Genomic DNA, 18,384 nt, shown 5'->3' with positions numbered 1-18,384 from the left:
AACGAAGAGACAGAGATAAAAAATAAACCCTCAAACTGACAAAACTCGTGACAAAGTGTCATAGACAGACAGACACACCATGGGGACTCCAAAGATTCAATCAACACCACATTAATTTACATTGCATTAGCATTGGAACTAGAGCCCACCGATCTGCAGAAGGCAGACATGACGGGAGAGCAGGAGAGTACAGGCCAGTGCTGTAGTGCATCAAGTGACAAAGTGCTTCATGGAAGTAGAATGAGGGTGGATGTATGGCTAGTGTGGTCAAGGGAACGGCCCGAGTGGGCTCTGAGCTCTGAGAACAACCGGTACCGACAGTACCGGGTCCTGGTGCAGCACAACAGGTCACAAAATGAACACTCATTTCCAACAATGTTGTGAGCTCACGTTCCCCACTGGAGTAGTGTCGGCCATATTCCCACATCCATACCGCTGTGCAGATCAAGGTCACCGTGGGACCGTGACGGAGTACGAGCATCCGCCTCCCACTGCTGATCACACCTCCTCAGAGATTAGATCTACCCTGCGCGACAGAGCCATTCGGCTACGTTTAAGGAAAACTTAGTGTGGGAGTGAAGTGATTACGTATGCACACCCTTGCACGTTATTAGTTATAAAACATCCTGACCGAACAGAAGCCAAGGAGTACAGATTGAATGTATGGCTCATAGGTAACACTTACTGTTAAATCATTGTCCTTGCAACCCTCTCTCACTCATTCATCACTATCACACACTTTGATCTGACACTGAAGAGGTACAGGGAAGTCAAAGGAGGAAAGCCAGGCTGATTAGTGTTTTCATGCTAGGTTGAGTGGGTGTGCGCGTGTGTAGTAGACACCAACCTTCGCCCTCCCTTCTTCCACAAATAGAAACATATTTAGACATGATTGACAATACACTGAACCCAAATCATACATCTCTATAAAGCAGTTAGCAATGACTGGATGCAGTCACATGATGGGTGACACAGGTCACCTAGTGAACCAGAATAGGAGGTTTAGGAGCCTCTGTTTGTAGTGATACCACGTCTCTCTGTAGAAAACTAGCTTTTTTCCCAGTTACCATTTAGTTTCTCAAATCAGCAAAGATACAAATATAGCATTTCATGATTACAGATACTAACATAATATACAGTCTGGCTGACAATCAGTTCAGCAGTGTTTGTGTTCTCCATGATCAATAAAGAAAAATCAGAAATGTTGTCCTATGGCAATGCTTGTGTGACTATCACCAACAACCCTGCACTGACAGATACATTGATACATTTAATTCAAAGGAAATAACATTTAAAAGAGTAAACTTAATAAAAAAAAAAGATGTTATGGAGATTCTATACTGCCCTCCAGCTTGTAATGAAGTACTTCCAGGTAAGGAGGCATGTGGTCCCACAAGTTAACCATTCCTGAAATTCAACCTGACAGGAAATAATAGGTTCCTCTTCTTCTGTTGTGTCCCTGGCATGAGAGAGGGTAAAGTGTCTGGGTAAAAGTCCCTCTGACACGCAGGGTCCAGAGCTAGCAGTGAAATGGACAAGCAGAGCAGCCAGATGTTTTCCCTTGCTTATCACTTTCAGAAGACCCAGATTTTCAAGAAAAAGGCACCATGCACATGTATATGACCCAGGCAGGAAAAGAATGAAAAAAAACAACAAATGAATGAAAAACAAAGACAACATCAGCAGCAGAAATCCCATCGTCTCAGGGTCAAAGGTTAAGGCTTCTGTTTTAAATTCTCCAACAGATTCTTCTGTTTTAAGGCAATCTGCAAAAAGGCAAAAGGCAAACAGAAAATCATCAACACAGGTGTCAGCAAGGCACACTTAAACATGACTGGAGAAAGAGCGAGCGAGCTCACCTGCTCATTCACACTTAGCTGTCATTGTCATACTGACTCAAGCGCTTCTTAGACTTCAGCTCTTTCAGCCACTGGGGAGAAGCTTCCTCCCTGCGTAGAATGCAAACAGACAACATAATCATTCATGTGCATATAGATGGCAGTTCATTACTAGGACAGGTACATGCTTAAAGCATCACTGGGGTTCAAATTAATTGCTAGACACAGGTTGAGGACTAGAGGGAGAAGAGGAGGGTCTCTCTTCCTTACCCATTCTCTTTCCCACCAGGGGGGGGCAGCACACGGGACGCCTGGGGCAGGAAGGGAGATTTCGGAGTGCGAGACAGCTGGGACGGAGTGGGGGCAAGTCCGTCTGTCACACTGTCCGAGTCGCCTCTTTTCTTGAGCTGGGCCTGGGGGGGGATCAGAGTGGGAGACCACCGGTACAAGCATAAGACGACCAGTATCCATGTCCGCGTGTGGCTGACGGCGTTACGATTCGTAGGCGAAGGACGCGCTCCTGCAACACCTGCCGGTGTCTCACCTTGAGAGCAGAGGGGTCCATCCCGGGGAAGAGGGCGACTCTCTGGGGCTGGGGGGCCGCAGAGCGGGGGTCTGCTCCTCTGGCCTGCTGCTGCTCCTCCGAGTCCGAGTCCTCCTGCTTAGCCGGCACCTTCTCCTCTGCAGAGGGAGAACGAGGACATTATCAGCATCTCCAGTATTACTGGGCAGATGGTGCTCGTTCCAGCCCAAGGTGGCCCCTGTAGGGATGTGTTGTGCTGAGCGGCTGCGGTCGGCCGGGACTCTGACCTGTGGAGTCGCGGTAGCGCCAGTCCTCAGCGGAACCAGCCTGTCCCTCCGGCAGCACAGCCAGAGCAGCACTCTGCCGAACCGCCCTGGAGGGCCGGGACCGCGGGCCCCGCATCTTACCCAGCTGAGCTCTGGAGCGCAGCGCGCTGGAGTCAAGCAGGGGGGTGGAGGCCTGGTGTGTACACACACAGACGCACGCATACACAGACACGCACACAGACACACACGCACGCGCACACAGACACACATACACAGAAAGGACAATGCATCAACACGAAGTGAAGTGATTGTTAAAAGTAAGGCCAACAGAACAGCAAGAACAGAACAGCAAGCGAGAAGTAGCTGAGAGCTCTCGGCGTCGACATGAACTTGGAGGCCGGATCTACCTCGGGGAAGGGGAGTGGCTGGCTCTCCGGCTCGGCCAGGGGGTGGCCGTCTGGAGGGTCAACGTCGCCGGACGGGGCAGGTTCCCATGGCGTGTGGGGCGGAGTGGGTTTCCGAGGCGACAGGGTCAGGTTGCTCTCCGAGGAGGGCGTGGCAGGAGTCAGGCTGCGCGGAATAAAAGGCCAGACGACGACAAACAAAACATTAGAAGAATATTCCTGAAAACCCTTCTAAAACTACAGTGCAGCCTTCGTTGTGTTCAGAGCTTGGCCAAGACTAGTCAAGAGTGTCTTGCGGTGTCTGAGTCATTCTCCGGTCTGAACATGTCTGGCTGTAATGAGTGTGTTCAATTTGGAGGATTCATGCACCTCACCCGGACAGAGTCCAAAAGCACTGAGTCACAGGCAGACCCCTGTAAACTGGGGAAGATAATTACTTAAGACTGTTGGGTTTACTATGACCTGTGTAACAACGAACCTGAAGGTATCAATATTCACACACTGAGAAACTGATTTCTTAAACTTTATTTCCCCAAAGTGAAAACTTTTGATTTCCAACTCTATGGGGTCTAGTCGAGGTTGCTGTGATACTCTCCCATGGCCACAGGAGGGCAGTAGTGCACGGCTTTGAGAGAGAACTAGGGCCATTTTGACTGCTGCTGTAGAACTCAAAGCTCTACCTCTGTCTCTGCAGGGGTGTAGTAAGTGCCAAGACCGCAATCTCTACAATAAGTACCCAGATACATCAGACTCCACAGTATGTAGCTAGAGACATCATGATAGCCTATTTCTATTTCAACCTCAATGGGGTATAATGTGATAGAGCAGCTCTCCACCAGCAGGAGGAGCAGAGAACCAGTGCCTGAGGCCAACTCTGTACCGTTTTTAGAAGATAGTGACTTTGTCTAAAGGTCAGTGCTGCTGAAGGAGAGCAGACATGACCGCGCACAGCTCTGCTCTCGCTGCATCCATGTGATATTACCTATTGATCCGGCTGGTGTTTAGTTGCACATCAAACCGTTGAGGATTGTATATTCAGAGGTGAGAATGAATCAGCAAAACGTCTGCCCTGTAAGCGAAGCAGTGCTAAAAAAGGAGAACACCAGGTGCAGTTCGATTTCGTGTGTGTGTGTGTGTGTGTGTACCTATCGTCGGTGCGCAGGCCTGTTTCCCAGGTGCCGTACTGACTGTCTGTCTCATGGACCAGTGTGTCTGTCTCCTTTCCTTCTTCCTCACCACTCTGCTTCTGTGGCTCCTAGGAGAGAGAGAGAGAGAGAGAGAGAGAGAGAGAGAGAGAGAGAAGGATGGACAAAGAGTTGAGGTACAGTAAAAAAAAAAAAAAAAAAAAACTGAAGATGACAGAACAGTCAAACGGAATCGGTACGCAGAGCTTCTCATTGGCTCTTGGGGTCTTTCCGTGGTTCCCAGGGCGTTTCCCGGACAGGGACCCGGTGCCCAGACGGATGGGGCGACTCTGCAGACAGCCAGGGGCAGCTGAGCGAGCTCCAGATAACGCTGTATTGTGTGGAGGAGGCGGAGTGGCCAGCAGCGGTGTGTGTGAGACGGATAATGAAGGGTAATGGGATGAGCTCATGGGAGTGGGGACAGGGATGGGGATGGGGGGACTGGTGAGCCAGTGTGTGTGGGTGTTTGCCGTCTACTGAACCGTGCCTCTTTTAATGAGGCTGCTACAGAGGGCACACTGTCCTAAAAACACACTGCTCCTCCTGAGCATGCAGCCATGCTCTCAACAAGGGTACGCACACGCGCGCGCGCACGCACACACACAGCCACATACAACAGAATATGGGGGTCCAGCTGCACACTGTACTGTACATGTACTGTACATCACTTGGTTGACCTTTTGAGACGGTGACCTTTTGAGAGAGAGAGAGAGAGAGAGAGAGAGAGAGAGAGAGAGAGAGAGAGAGAACAATAACAGTACAGGATGTCATTGTTCATCAATGCATTTCCTGACAGGATAACAAGAAAGCCAAGGAGAACAAGTGAACCGGATTCAGGGTAGGACTCCCTTCATGTGAGAAAGCACTCGTACTGAAGTAGATTCTCGTTTCAAGGCTTTAAGCCCCCTAAAATGGATGGCCTTACATCCCAGGGTCTTGTTCTACTGTAATCAAACCCTGAGAGCAATGGGCAGGAACACGCAGGTCACATGACCTCTGCCTGGGGCTAGCTGGTGGGCTGACGGTCGAGTGTCTAGGCGTGTTAATCCAGCCCCATGCCTTGGCCCTCCACAGAGACGGGGCTAGGCCAGGGAGAGAGCACTCCAACGGCCACCGTATCGATGGAGCTTCACTGAGCAACACACTGAACTATGGCCACAACAGCAATGACTCACAAGCCAACAAGCTGAGGAGAGTGACTTCCCATTTGTAAGCTAGGATCATTTATCCCTTGAAAAGGGGAATTGCATCTCATATTGGTCACACGCACATCTTTACCCCTCATAAATTTCAGACCGGAGGGGAGGGGGAGGGGGTTGGGGTGTGCATACAGTATATATATATATATATATATATATATATATATTTAAGGCATTTCCTCTTTATTACAACAGGACAGTGTAGGTGACAGACAGGAAAGGTGGGAGAGAGAGAGGGGGAGACATGTAGCAAAGGGCGCGGTCTGGATTCGAACCCACACCGCTGCAGAAAGGACTAGCCTTTACATGGTAAGCGCCCCAGCCCGTTGAGCTAACGGGGCGCCCCGCGTCCAGCATAGCTTAAAAACAGGAGGCTACCCGCTAATTGACAGGACTAAGCATTGAACAAGCAGGCCCTGTAATGGTAATCTGAATTCCTCAAACAGCTGTTGACCATTGTGTAAGTGACTGATTCAACTGTAGCACACCTAAACACACCCTCACTTAGTGCATGCCTCTCCTAAGGCTACCACTTTACCTATCAATCATACAATAGCAGCCCGAGAGAGAGAGAGGGATAAGAAATGACAAGGGCCGACTCTCAGAGCTGAGAGAGGCTTATTGACAATGCGAGGGTGTAGGCCCTGCTATCAACAGCACACATGGATATGGACGGAGCAGGAAACTTATCAGGCCAATACGGTTCTTGTTGTTGTGATTGGGAGCCGTAGTCGCGCAGACTTTTCCTTAATAACATCAGCAATAGCCAGCCCCCCCCACCCTAGTGGACAGGAAGGGTGCGTCAGGGGAAACGACAGAACAATGAGTGGATGAATGGAAGGAGGGAGGAGAGAAAGGGCTGATCACCAGGGGAGACTGACTGACAATCTGACACATGAGGAAGCAGCGGAGCCAGACATCGGGCCTGCCCCCGTAAAACCCCCGACAATAACATCAAGCCTACTACATGGTCAGAGATTTGAAGTCTGTGGCACTAATAAACTAGGATCAGCATCCCCTGTAGTTCTGTGCAGCTCCACCGAATGTGTAGCTCACCATTTTCAAAAATGTTCATGTCAGTAAGTCGTGTAATTCTATGAATGCCTTCCTTTGCTTACGGCAAACTGCAAAGAGGATAGTGAATGGCTGCTCTACCGTCAGTCACACAGCTCTGTGAATGAGGAAGTGCTCAGATGTAACACGTCAGTAGCATATGGTCCTGCCTGGAAGCGGAGAATGCGGGCCAGGCTGTTAGTGCAGGTACAATGAACGCCACAGAACCAGCACCACACACCCAGCTACCAGCCTCCTATCTGTTCTGATCCACTGAGGTGGAGCGCTCTCATAGCCTACACTGATCAATAACAATACTTCCATAACATTCTACAAACTACAGCTCCCATGAGCACTAATCCTCTGACAATAACAAAGGCTGAAAAGGACCTTGTTATTTTTGCATTACATAAGAGTAACATACATACAGGGCTCAGCGCTTAACCAAGAATGCAGAACAGAATGTCGGTAAAGACTCGGCTTAAGACGTTTAAGATCAGTGGGCAAGACACGAGGGGTTTGAGGCCAGGGGAGACCTGCGCCAACTGACCTACCTGAGGGGGGAGGGGGGGGACACACCAGCACCAGCTGGCTCCCAGGTACTGCCGACAGCCACAGGCCAAAACCGAACAAACACATCCTCACCCATTCATTCATACACATCCCTCACTCATTCATTCAGTCTCTCTGCTGCAATGTTTGCAGTTGTAAAGACCGCACCGACATTCAGCAAAATACAGCGCTGCAGAAACCACACGGTACTACCAACAGGGTCCACTTAACTACTAAGCTCTCGGGGGGAACGTGACCGACCCTGACCACAGCAGGCAGCCCGGCGCCCACGCTAAGAGCCCTGGCGAGAGAGAGCGTCCCTCCCCCTCGGTCGGCCTATCCGACGCTCCGGCAGCTGGCTGGCCCCTCTGCCCCTCAGTGGGACGCCATTTGGACGAAACGGAGGAGCGCAGAGGAAGGGCAGAGGGCAGGCCCCCTGGGAGGGGGGGGGGTGGACGCAGCCGGAGAGCACAAACAGGCACGGGTCAGCGCGGTGTCAGAAGACGGTAGGAGAGGGAGGACACAGAACGTGACACGGACAGCAGTGCGCAGCAACCCAGTCCAGAACGATCAGGGTCAGAAACAGAGAGAGAGGGGGAGAGACTTCACCGCGGCACGAACAGATACAAACGACAAAACAAAACAGAATGTCCCGGCAGGTTATGGGTGCTTTCCAGATAACTGAGTGAGGTGAAGTAGGTGTAGTGAGGATGGACAGAACTGATGGGTAGCGTGCGTGTGTGTGTGTGTGCGCGTCCTTACGGCAGTGGGGGTGTTGGGAGCGGTACGTCTGCGCAGGGAAAGGCGCTGCTGGCTGCGCACGGAGAACCTGCGGAACGACTCCCGGCTCCGAGAGGCCAGCGAGCGCAGCGAGGCGGCCCTCTTGAAGCCCCCGGCGCCGCCCTCCGGCCCCCGACCCCCGTGCTCCACCGTGCCGGACACCAAGCTCAGCGCCCCCTGCAGGGAGCGACGCACGTTTCCCATCCAGCCCGACACCTGGGAGTGGGCCACCGTCAGCTTGTCCCCCAGGTACTCCATCCTGGCTCAGAGGAGTCCAGATATTAAAGTCTAGAGTCCAGACCGGAGAGTTCAGTCCCAACTGACGATCCCGAGCGATGTCAGGTACAGCAGTCCAGGTGTGACTGTCGGTAGAGCTGATGTGCGCTGCGTTGCTGGGTCAATGCTGCAGTAAGGGCTGTGTGTGTGTGTGTGTGTGTGTGTATGTGAGAGTGTGAGAGAGAGAGAGCCTCACACATGCAGCACTGCAGCAGAGACTGTCGCTGGGCCTGGGCTGCAGGCCCTCCGTCCAGTTCCACCGTCCCTCAGTGTCCCTCAGTGTCCCTCAGGCAGCGCCGATGCGGCCAGGTCCCTCTGGCGCCTTCAGGACTCCACGTCGGTCCATGGCGGGCGAGGCCACCCCCCGCCCCCCCCCCACCCCACCCCTGAATGTGGGTCTAAGGTGAACTCTCCTACAGGGCTCTCTTGTTCTGTGAGAGATCTATTTCCATACACACAAGGGGGGGGGCAAGATATGTTCGACACGCTCACCAGCCGGGGACCAGCAGATAAGACGTGACCGCCCTACAGACTCCTGTCTGGATCACGGTAGCTACAGAATGCGACAGCAAAAGAACCGCGGCGCCGTCTCCAAACGGGTCCCTGGGATCACCACGCCTGGCACCATACTACGCGCCAAAAAAGTAGCAGCGAGAAATGAACGGGTCGCAGGTCACGTCAAATCCCAACAGTGAAACGATCTTCTCTGCAGAGGTCTCCCTACATCATACAAATCCACATGCTATCGTCATAAATCAAAATATGCAGAAAAACCTACAGCATAAAAAGAATGCTGTAAAAATGTTGACCCCCCCCCCCCCAAAGTCTATGAGCTTACAAACACCCCAGAGACACACCAAACCTGACAGTGGATCTCCAGAGCTGAAGCTGCCACTCTCCCTCTGACAACCGTGTCCACAACACCGGAGAAGGAAGGTCCAGCGAACCCGCGTCTCTACTCTAACACTTCGCCGGTGAACTTCACAGGGACGGGCGGCACGCGGACATAGAGCGCTGAACTGCTCCCCCGGGAGAAGGCAGCGCGGCTCCAGCGGAACGACGTGTTTGTGGTAAGGTCAGCTCCAAAGGAGAGACGACGCGGAGGCAAAAGCATTCTCTGCTTCCCTCCCCTCCTTCCCCTCGCAGGTACGGGCAGGTAGTGGAGAAATGCGCCAGTGTCCCCCGCTCCCAGTCCCCCAGCGCTGTAGGGCTCACACTCAAGGAGAAACAGAGAGGAGGGAGGGCAGAGCGGAGGCTGGGAGGGAGGGAGAGAGAGAGGGAGAGAGAGAGGGAGGGAGGGCAGAGCGGAGGCTGGGAGGGAGGGAGAGAGGGAGAGAGAGGGAGGGCAGAGCGGAGGCTGGGAGGAAGGGAGAGGAAGGGAGAGAGAGAGGGAGGGAGAGAGAGAGGGAGAGAGAGAGAGGGAGGGAGGGAGAGCAGAGCGGAGGCTGGGAGGAAGGGAGAGGGAGGGAGAGAGAGAGAGGGAGGGAGGGAGAAAGAGAGAGAGGGAGGGAGAGAGCAGAGCCAGGAAGGGAGGGAGGGAGGAGTGGAAAGAGGGAGAGGAGTGGAAAGAGGGAGGGGGTGATATATGTTCTGCGGTGCCGTGTCCCTCCTGCCTGTTTCTGCTTGCTCTGCGAGAGGGAGAATTCTCCCAGGCATGGTCGTCAGCGCAGGCAGCAGGGGCGCGGAGAGACACAGCAGGGGCGCGGAGAGACACAGCAGGGGGCGGAGGAGATGGTGATGTGTGATACCCATGTACTGAGAATGGGATGAGTTCACCGGCGGGGATCTTTATGTTATTGTTGCAATGCCTACAAACAGATATGGAATGTGCACCCGTGAGATAGAGAGATAGAGATAGAGAGAGAGAGAGAGAGAGAGAGAGAGAGAGAGAGAGACAGGTGTGGCTGTGTGAGGGAGCAGATTGTGTGCTTGTAAGCCAGTCTGTCGGCACTTTTGAGTACACAGCCTAGGGCGAGGAATCACAACGCTGTCAAACAAGAGAGTTTGCTTAACAAATGTCTGCCTGACTCATGCAGAGAGCCAGAAAGACCCGGAGAGTCTCTCCTTCCCTTTCAAGAGCCTCTCGGAGTGAACAGTCGCCTCGCTGAGCGGTTTATCTCTGAGCCCCAAAAGGTAACAATGGCACCCCAGACAGAGTACAACCCATTTCAGAACAAACTGGGCCAGAGCCGCACAGCAGTCCACACACGCCCCCTGGTGGAAGCCTGGTCACAATGTTGAGCTGAACCCAATCTGTTTCAGATGGAGACTGGACTTGGCCGTATCACACAGCCACTCTGCATGACCACACCCCTCCGCTCTCTACCACAGCCCTCTGAGACTGAGACACACACACGCACACACACACACACACCTCAGTGTTCACCAACAAACTGACCGGGGGAGGGCGACAATTCAAAGTACCGTCAAACCACCACAATTAGCCTAGCACAGTACTTGTGGTGCAGAGATATGCACAGTCATCGTGTACCAGGAAATGGCTCAAAGCTCCCACTCCTTGCCCTCATGTTCTCATAGTCATATTTGAAATACAACAGTCACCCACTATGGAGGACAATTTGTGTGAAGCTATTGATATGTAGCTACTAGCTAATAAACCAATCATGCTTGATTCAACCTAATCAGTCACACGCATAACATTGCTATACACAGAAAAGCCCCGGCTCGGATTCTTAATCTCCGGTCACTCACCCAGCGCCACTGTAAATGGCAGGACCACCGGAAGCAGGACCACTTGAAGAACTCCATAGCTTTCTCTCTGATGCTGCTCATATCTTTCTTTCTTTACCTCTCCTCCTCCACCACTCCCTCTGTTCCGTCTGACCAGGGCATTAGTAAGGATGGGATCATACAAGTATGACCTCATGTGTGAGATAAGACGGAGATAGAGGGAGTGAGCTTATCCGTACAGACCCTTTCTAAACACTGTCCAGAATACACTCGCAAGCTACCACCAGAAAACACAAAGACTGATAACTGTAAGTAAAATCTAATGTCTCTATAAACCTCTCTACATATTAATATATATGAATAAATATGAATAAATAATAAATATATATATAGTGGCTCTGAGTCCTATGCCTCATGCCTTATTGCCTATAACCGTCTGCTGATTCCCATCGCTCCTATTGTACATTTGAAAGATGTAACATGGAAAAAAGGTGTACTGTCAATAATGCATACTCAATTACAGCAACGCTCAAGCTCTCATACAGTATAGTGTTACAATGAGCACTGGCCACTAGATGGCGAAGGTGGCACGTAGACGTCATGTGATCATTAAAGCCTGCCCACCGCCACCTCTCAAAGCAGCGATTACCTCCCTACTCATCATCCAGATAAATATACCAATGAGGGATGATGTAAAACTCCATTCACTACCAGTGACAAATGGGTGAGGGCACATTATCATCAGTACACTTAGTCTTTGGTATGCTTTGTACTGGTACGGTGAAGGATCTCCAGCAGTGTGAGAGTAGTAAGGAGCACAAACACTGAGGTACTGGACAGGTGACTGGTGAAAGGGTCATCAACGCCATTATAGACCATTTCACATGGCAGCTTCTAAGCCATGCAAACAAGGGTGGTGTCGAAGTGAGCAGCACCTTTACTCATTAACCATTTCATGAACACAATCCTGAATTACAGGCCTGAGAGCATATTTGGGCTCCGGTCCAACGTAAGAGCGCGAAGGGGGTGGAGGTCAGTGAGTGAGTGACTGAGACCATGCCATTCACATTACTCATCACGCCATTACTCCCAGCACTCTGAACTCCGCTGAGCTCTCCTAGTGAACCAACCGCATTCCTTCTCCACCCTCCCAACAGCAGCACGCAAAGCACACACAAACACAACCGCAGCAGTTTTTCCAAAACACCACAGCCCTCTTGAGAACCTGCCCAAACATAGAATTAAGTGCCAATAATGACAGTGAATTAGGAGCTCGTTTCTGAAACCTATCCATCTCTGACTGATCCAGAAATGATAACGTGTGTGTGTGTGTGTTAGAGACAGAGCGGGATGACTCACCCCCCAGCTCTGACGGTCCCTCTCTCTGTGTGCACTACGACTCCTCATCCTGGACAGGGAGCCCTCCACAGCGCTGTCAGAGGGGGCTGACCTGCGTGACACGCTGCGGGACCTCATCCGGTTCAGATCCTAACACACACAGGAGCGACAAAATCAACGTGTGGTTCCACGTGTGTGTGATCGGTCTTTCAATGATCTACAGTATCCCGCCCCAACCTCCCCTCGGGGGTTTCTATGTGGGGTCTTTCTCTCACCTGGGAACCCTGGGATCTCCTCTGGCCTCTGGCCCCCGGCCCGGGCCCCTGAGACTCCGCCTCCCGAGGGAACGCAGCCTGCTCCATGGGAGATCCAGCGCCTCCCACTAGAGATCCAGCCATGTTGGGCTCCCTCCTGGGGTAGGGGGCTGAGGGAGACAGCTCACTGGGCACACCGGTCCAGCGTCTCTCGGGGACCAGGCAGGGGGCCATGGCCCTCTCTTCCTGCCTGAGGAGGAGCTGCTCCAGGCTGGGTTTGCCGGCAGGTTTCTTGGGGGGCTCCGGTCCGGCCATGGGCCTCTCCACCGCTGCCTCTCCCTGGCCGCGCTCCCACAGCTCCTGCTGAGAGGGAGCCCACATCGGCCGCCCTACCGCCCCCTCTGGCACCATCCTGCGGCCACCTTCCCTCTCTCTCGCCCCGCCCACCGGGTCTGTGCTCTGGATACCGGCAGCAGGAAACACCTCTTTAGTGGGTGAGGACTGAGCCTGGGACCGGAATGAGTCGATGTCCAGGATGGCAGGCCGGTAGTGCTCCTCTGTCCGGGGAGAGGGCTGCCTCCACCGGGAAGACGGGTCACTGGAGTGGGGGGAGCTTTTGGAGAACGGGTCATCCCGGGTCACAGTGTCTAGGTCTAGCACTTTTGGTCTGAGGGGACAACAGTCCGCCCTCTCCTGGTCCTCCCTCCTTTGCTTGTCCCTCATTCTTTGTCGCTCTACCTCTTCCTGTTGTTGATTGGCGATCTGTCTCTTTTTCTCCACCTCTTCTCTCTCCATCTTCTCCCTCAGCCTCTGCTTCTCCAGCTCCATGATCTGCTGTCTCTGCCTCTCTGCCTGTTTCTGCTTTTCTAACTCTAAGAGTTGCCTTCTCTCCATCTCCTCCAGCCTCTGCCTTTCCCTCTCAGACTCCCTCTGTCTCGCCCTCTGGTTGTCCAGCTCCTGTCTCTCAGAGTCCAACTGTTTCTGTCTCTCCAAGTCTCTTTGTCTTTGTACCTCCAAGTCCCTCTGTTTCTCTCTCTCTGCCTCTTTCACCTTCTCTTCCATCTCGCGTTGTCTTTCTCTCTCCCTCTCCAATTCTCTGTGTCTGTCCACCTCCTGTTGTATAGCTATCTGTCTCATTTTCTCTGCCTCGTCTCTTGCCATCTTTTCTCTCAGTCGCTGCTTCTCAAGTTCTATAATTTGCTGTCTCTCTCTCTCCACTTGCTTCCGTTTTTCAAATTCTAAAAGTTGTCTTCTCTCCATTTCTTTTATTCTCTCCAACTCATCTAACCTCTGCTGCTCTCTCTGCATTTCCAGCGTATGTCTCACTGACTGCCTCATTCTCTCCTTCTCCTTCTGTCTCTCCAACTCCAGAAGCCTCAGTCTCTCCTCCTTCTGTCTATCTAGTTCTCGCTGCCTCTCCTTCTCTATCCCCTTCTGTCTCTCTAACTCCTGAAGTCTCAGTCTCTCCTTCTCTATCCCCTTCTGTCTCTCTAACTCCTGAAGTCTCAGTCTCTCCTTCTCTATCCCCTTCCGTCTCTCTAACTCCTGAAGTCTCAGTCCCTCCTTCTCCAACTCCTTCTGTCTCTCTAGCTCTCGTTGTCTCTCCATCTCCTTCTGTCTCTCCAGCTCCAGAAGCCTCAGTCTCTCCTTCTCCATCGCCTTCTGTCTCTCTAGCTCTCGTTGTCTCTCTATCTCCTTCTGTCTCTCCAACTCCAGAAGCCTCAGTCTCTCCTTCTCCATCTCCTTCTGTCTCTCTCGTTGTAACTCTCTCTGTCTCTCCCTCTCCAGCTCGCGCTGCCGCTCTATTTCCAACTCTTGCTGTCTCTCCCTTTCAAGCTCTTTCTGTCTCTGTAATTCTTGCTGTTTCTTTAGTTCTCGTTGCCTATCTAGCTCTCGCTGTCTATCTCTTTCCAGCTCTCTCTGTCTCTGCCTCTCCAACTCTCTCTGTCTCTCCTTCTCCAATTCCATTTGTCTTTCTCTTTCTAATTCTCTCTGCTTCTCCCTCTCTTTCTTCCTAGCAAATTCTAACTGTTTCTGCCTCTCCATATCCAACTCTCTTTGTTTCTCCAACTCCCTCTCTCGCTCTGCCTCCCTCTCCAACTCCCTTTGTTTTTCAAGGTCAATTTGTTTCTGTTTTTCAATTTCCATATCCTCCATTGCTTCCTGTCTCTCCCATGCCATTCCTCTGTCTCTCTCCTGTATTTGGCTCCTCTCCATAAGTTCTTCGTCTTGCTCCTGACCTTTTCCAAAAGCTTTATCTAGAGAGGCGTTTCTTCGTAGTGGCAGGACTTTCCCTTGAGAGCCCCATTGTCCAGATTTCACAGAGTAGTCATCAAAGGGCACTTCCATGTCTCCTCTCTCTGCTCCGTCGTCTCCATGGGAAACAGGCTCCTGGATCTGGCCGGTCAGTGCAAAGTAAGTGGCCCTGGGTTTGGCCGGCTGCTCGTCCGCCTCCAACATTTTTAAACGCTTGGGAGCTGCTGCCTCCTCCCGTTCCTTCTCTCTCCGTTTCTCCCGATCTACATCCATTTGCATCGTACTTTCCGCCTCCATCTGCCTCACCCTCTCCTCCTCCTCATCCCTCTCCATCACCATCTTTCTCTCCCTTTCCATTTCCCTTTGCTGTTCTTTCTCCGCCTCCGTCTCTCCCTCCAGGGCAGTGGTGTTCCACTTCTGCAGAGCTCCAACCCTCAGGTAGCGCGCCGTCTGCTCAGGGTCCGCGGCTCCTCGGCTGGCCGGGGTGAGGTCTACTTGGTCCTGAGCGGCCCTCTCCCCTGCCGGATCAGCCCTGGCTGGCCTGTTCGCCTCTGACCGTCGGGAGCGGAGGGTCATGGCTTTATCCTCCAGCTGGGCCAAAGGAACGGTCTCGCTCACCGCACGGCTCTTCCCCACCGACTGCACCGTGTCGAAGGAATGCTGCACCCGCAGTGGGCTGGAGGGGGAGAGGGGCTCACGGTAGGTGGCGGTGACCAGGCTGCCATCATCCCGCACTTCCCCTCGCCTGAGGGAGAAGGTCCTCTTGGGCACGCCCTGGCCGCTGCTCCGGCCCTGTGGCCGTTCCTCCTCCACCACCAGCACGCTGTGCCTCTCCACCACATTCTCAAACAGGGCTGCTCTCACGGTCTGCACCCCACTGCCGGGGCGTTCCTCCTGGGCCCCACCCTCCGCTGGCTGAGCTGCCTTCGTCCTCCAGGCTGCTGGGTCAGAGGAGGCTTCAGAGGGCTGCTCCTGAGGTCCTGTTGGTCCTCTGCTGTCCTCCTCTACCTTCCCCTGATCCCTGTGGCTGGCAGCGGAGTCCTCCCCCTGGGAAGGAAGGATCGATTGATTTCTGTTGTTAATTCAGATTTGAAGTTATCGCCAGTGTCTGTTCCCAAATTCATTTGGAGAGCGTCAAATTTACCATTTTCTTTCAGGGGGATAATATGAAAAACAGATGGGCCCACAGGATTACCATTAATAATTTACATACACTGCAATAAAGTACTCTGTAAGGATAAGTTGATAAGGGGTCAACGTCCATCCACAGTACCAAGACATCCACAGTACCAGAGAGTGAAAGTATCTGAACAAATCATACTATCTGGTTTTAGTACAATAGAATGAGAGAATAAAGAGTGAGTAGCAGAAAGAGAAGTGATTGAGAGAGACGACTGTGTGTCTGTAGAAAGGGGATCCCTTCCTCTTTGTTGGTCTCATATGAGAGGGTGTGGTGCTCAGGTGGTAATCAAAGCCACTCCATGTTGACCTTTTCCCAGTCATCTACGCCCAGAATGTTTCATAACCGGCACAGCCACCAGAGATGACTAATGTTCCGTCTAAGGTTTCACAGCTTTATAAATCCTTGTCAGTGACGCTCTTTCCTATTCAATGGCCTCATTTTTCTTCAGACTTCATTTCACCACAGTGATCACACAAACACTACCCAGTATGCTCAAGCACGTTCAGACAAGAGAAAATGTTTTCTGCACAAATTGTTTGTTTGATACAATACAGCTCTGAACTTTAAAAAGTGAATAGTGCTTTTATCTACTGTAGCACCAATTGTTTCCTACACTGTTTGGGGATTAAAGTAGCGAACAGTTGAATCAACCAATACGATCAATTCTCAACCCTTCCAAAACAAACATGGAGGCCAGAACAAGACAAGATGGCACACATCCAAGAAATTCAACCCTCTGTTTCCTTCTATTTATCCAAGTTCCTTTTATTTGTCAACTCAAATGACAACGCTATTGGACACTGATTGACGCCAGTAGGCAGGTGTGTTACTAGGCTAGGGTCACACTGTAACTCAACACCAAATCATCTACATTCATCTACAACAAATTTCAAACCTCTCTTACCCTCCTTTGAGGATCAATGTCACTCTCATGGCGGTCTCTTGTCTCACTGAGGAAGGGACTGAGGTCTGTGGACCTCTCAGAGGCAAACCTGATGGAGAGAGACATACATCACACAAGACAAGACAACGCATGACAATGGGAGTCGTAACGGGACAAAGACAGAGACAAGAGACAGACTTGGAGTGATGAGCAGATCTTACCTTTGTGTCAGGTCAAGGGGCAAAGGGCGGGGCCTAACTGTCAGTTTCCCGGATAGGCTCTGAGCCGGGGGCCCGTCTTCAGTTAGCTGTTTGATTCGCTGTTTAATACCCAGCGGTGCTTCGGCCTCTGGGATCGGCTCTACAGGGGAGCAAGGCTCTGGCCCCTGGCCAATGGCACGGTCGCCAGCAGAAGAGAGGGAGGAGGAATGAAGGAGGCTGATCCGCCTCTTAATGCTGCCTCCACTCTTCTCTTCATCCTCCTCCTCTTCGCCCTCCTCTTCTTTCTTGTTGTTCCCTTGTGTCACGGCGGCGGCGGGCTTGGTCTTACTGTCTGGTCCCTGTGGCGCAGCCGAGACCGCGTCTGGGCCCTTCTCCCTCTCCCTCTCCCTCCTGCGCTGCGGGGCGCCGTCTTCCGGGGTGTTCTCCTTGCTGTCTGCCTTGGCGGGCCGGCGGTGCAGCGACAGGCCGATGGACTCGAACTTGGAGGTGAGGTCGGCCGAGAGGGGCCGCCTGCCCGCCCAGCGGGAGGCGGGGCTCGGCGACTCCGTCTGAGCCGTTGCAGGGGGCAGGTATATGGCCGACACGGGTCTGGGCCTGGAGCCTCTGGGCTGGGGTCTGAGCGTGACGGATGCCTCAGCCCCTTCTTCCCCCTTCCTCTGCAGCTCCTCCTCCTCCTCCTCTCGTCCCATCTGACTGAGGAAGCTCGTGGACTTGGCTCGGGTCATGGAGGCTCTGCCGCTCCCGGTACTGGAGGACGTTCTGACCCGCTCCTCCTCCTGCTTGGTGCTGCCTGACCACTCTGCTGCTGGGGGCTTCTTGAAGCTTCTTGTGTAGAACAATCCTGCAGCGCCAGGTTTCTGACATCCTGCTGGTGGTGAGGGAGTTGGTTTGCTGGGGTCCCCGAGTGTCAGGGGCGGGGCAGGTTTGAACGGCTGGACCACAGGCTTGGTGGTTTGTCCAGTGCTCAGCCTGGGGGAGGGTTTGAAGGAGGTAGGAGCCGGACGGCTGGGGTTGGTCGATACTGGCCTGTGTTTGCTGGCCACATTGGGTTGCTGCGGTTTTGGAGTGATGGGTGGGTCAGGATTGTAAGACGTTGGGCGGGTGGGCTCCGGCCGTGGCTTGGTTTGAGGCTTAGGGGCGAGTATGGGTCGGATGGTAGGGTTTTTCTCCACAGAGAAAGGCTTGGGAGTGAGCCGTGGTTTGGGTCCAGGGACTGGCTTGCTGGGCTCTGGGCTGATGATGAGAGAGCCCTGGGTGCTGGGGGTTCCCTCCATGAGGCTCTTGTTGCTGGAGTCTGCTAGAGGACTGAGGTGCAGCCGCCCCCCTCCACCTGTCCTCCCCACCTCCCCAGTCTGCACTTCCACCTGCGCAGCCATTCTCTTCTAAAGCACCTGAGGAGAAATATATAGTATCATTAGTTCCATAGAACATTTGGCTTTCATCAAACCCATACACTGCCTTCAAAAAGATATCTCTATCGGAA

The 18,384-nt window shown here is 52.7% G+C and overlaps 1 protein-coding gene across 1 annotated transcript; it reads right to left on the bottom strand.

Annotated features, from left to right (window-relative positions):
* Positions 1–16: 16 nt before the first annotated feature.
* On the bottom strand, positions 17–18,193 carry LOC311324915 (uncharacterized protein). The gene is made up of 12 exons (XM_084457512.1): positions 16,902–18,193; positions 16,702–16,789; positions 14,951–15,661; positions 12,380–14,869; positions 12,126–12,254; positions 4,177–4,286; positions 3,035–3,197; positions 2,649–2,820; positions 2,383–2,519; positions 2,109–2,251; positions 1,860–1,949; positions 17–1,766 (listed from the first exon to the last, which is right to left on the bottom strand). Exons 1-11 carry the CDS (start codon positions 18,173–18,175, stop codon positions 1,874–1,876), a joined length of 5,493 nt encoding a protein of 1,830 aa, XP_084313638.1. The 5' UTR covers positions 18,176–18,193; the 3' UTR covers positions 17–1,766; positions 1,860–1,873.
* Between the last annotated feature and the right edge of the window lie 191 nt (positions 18,194–18,384).

The sequence above is a fragment of the Borostomias antarcticus genome (genome assembly GCF_949987555.1).
Source record: "Borostomias antarcticus genome assembly, chromosome: 23".
NCBI lineage: Eukaryota > Metazoa > Chordata > Actinopteri > Stomiiformes > Stomiidae > Borostomias > Borostomias antarcticus.
The sequence above is the reverse complement of the archived record's forward strand: the minus strand, read 5'-3'. Positions and strand labels throughout refer to the sequence as shown.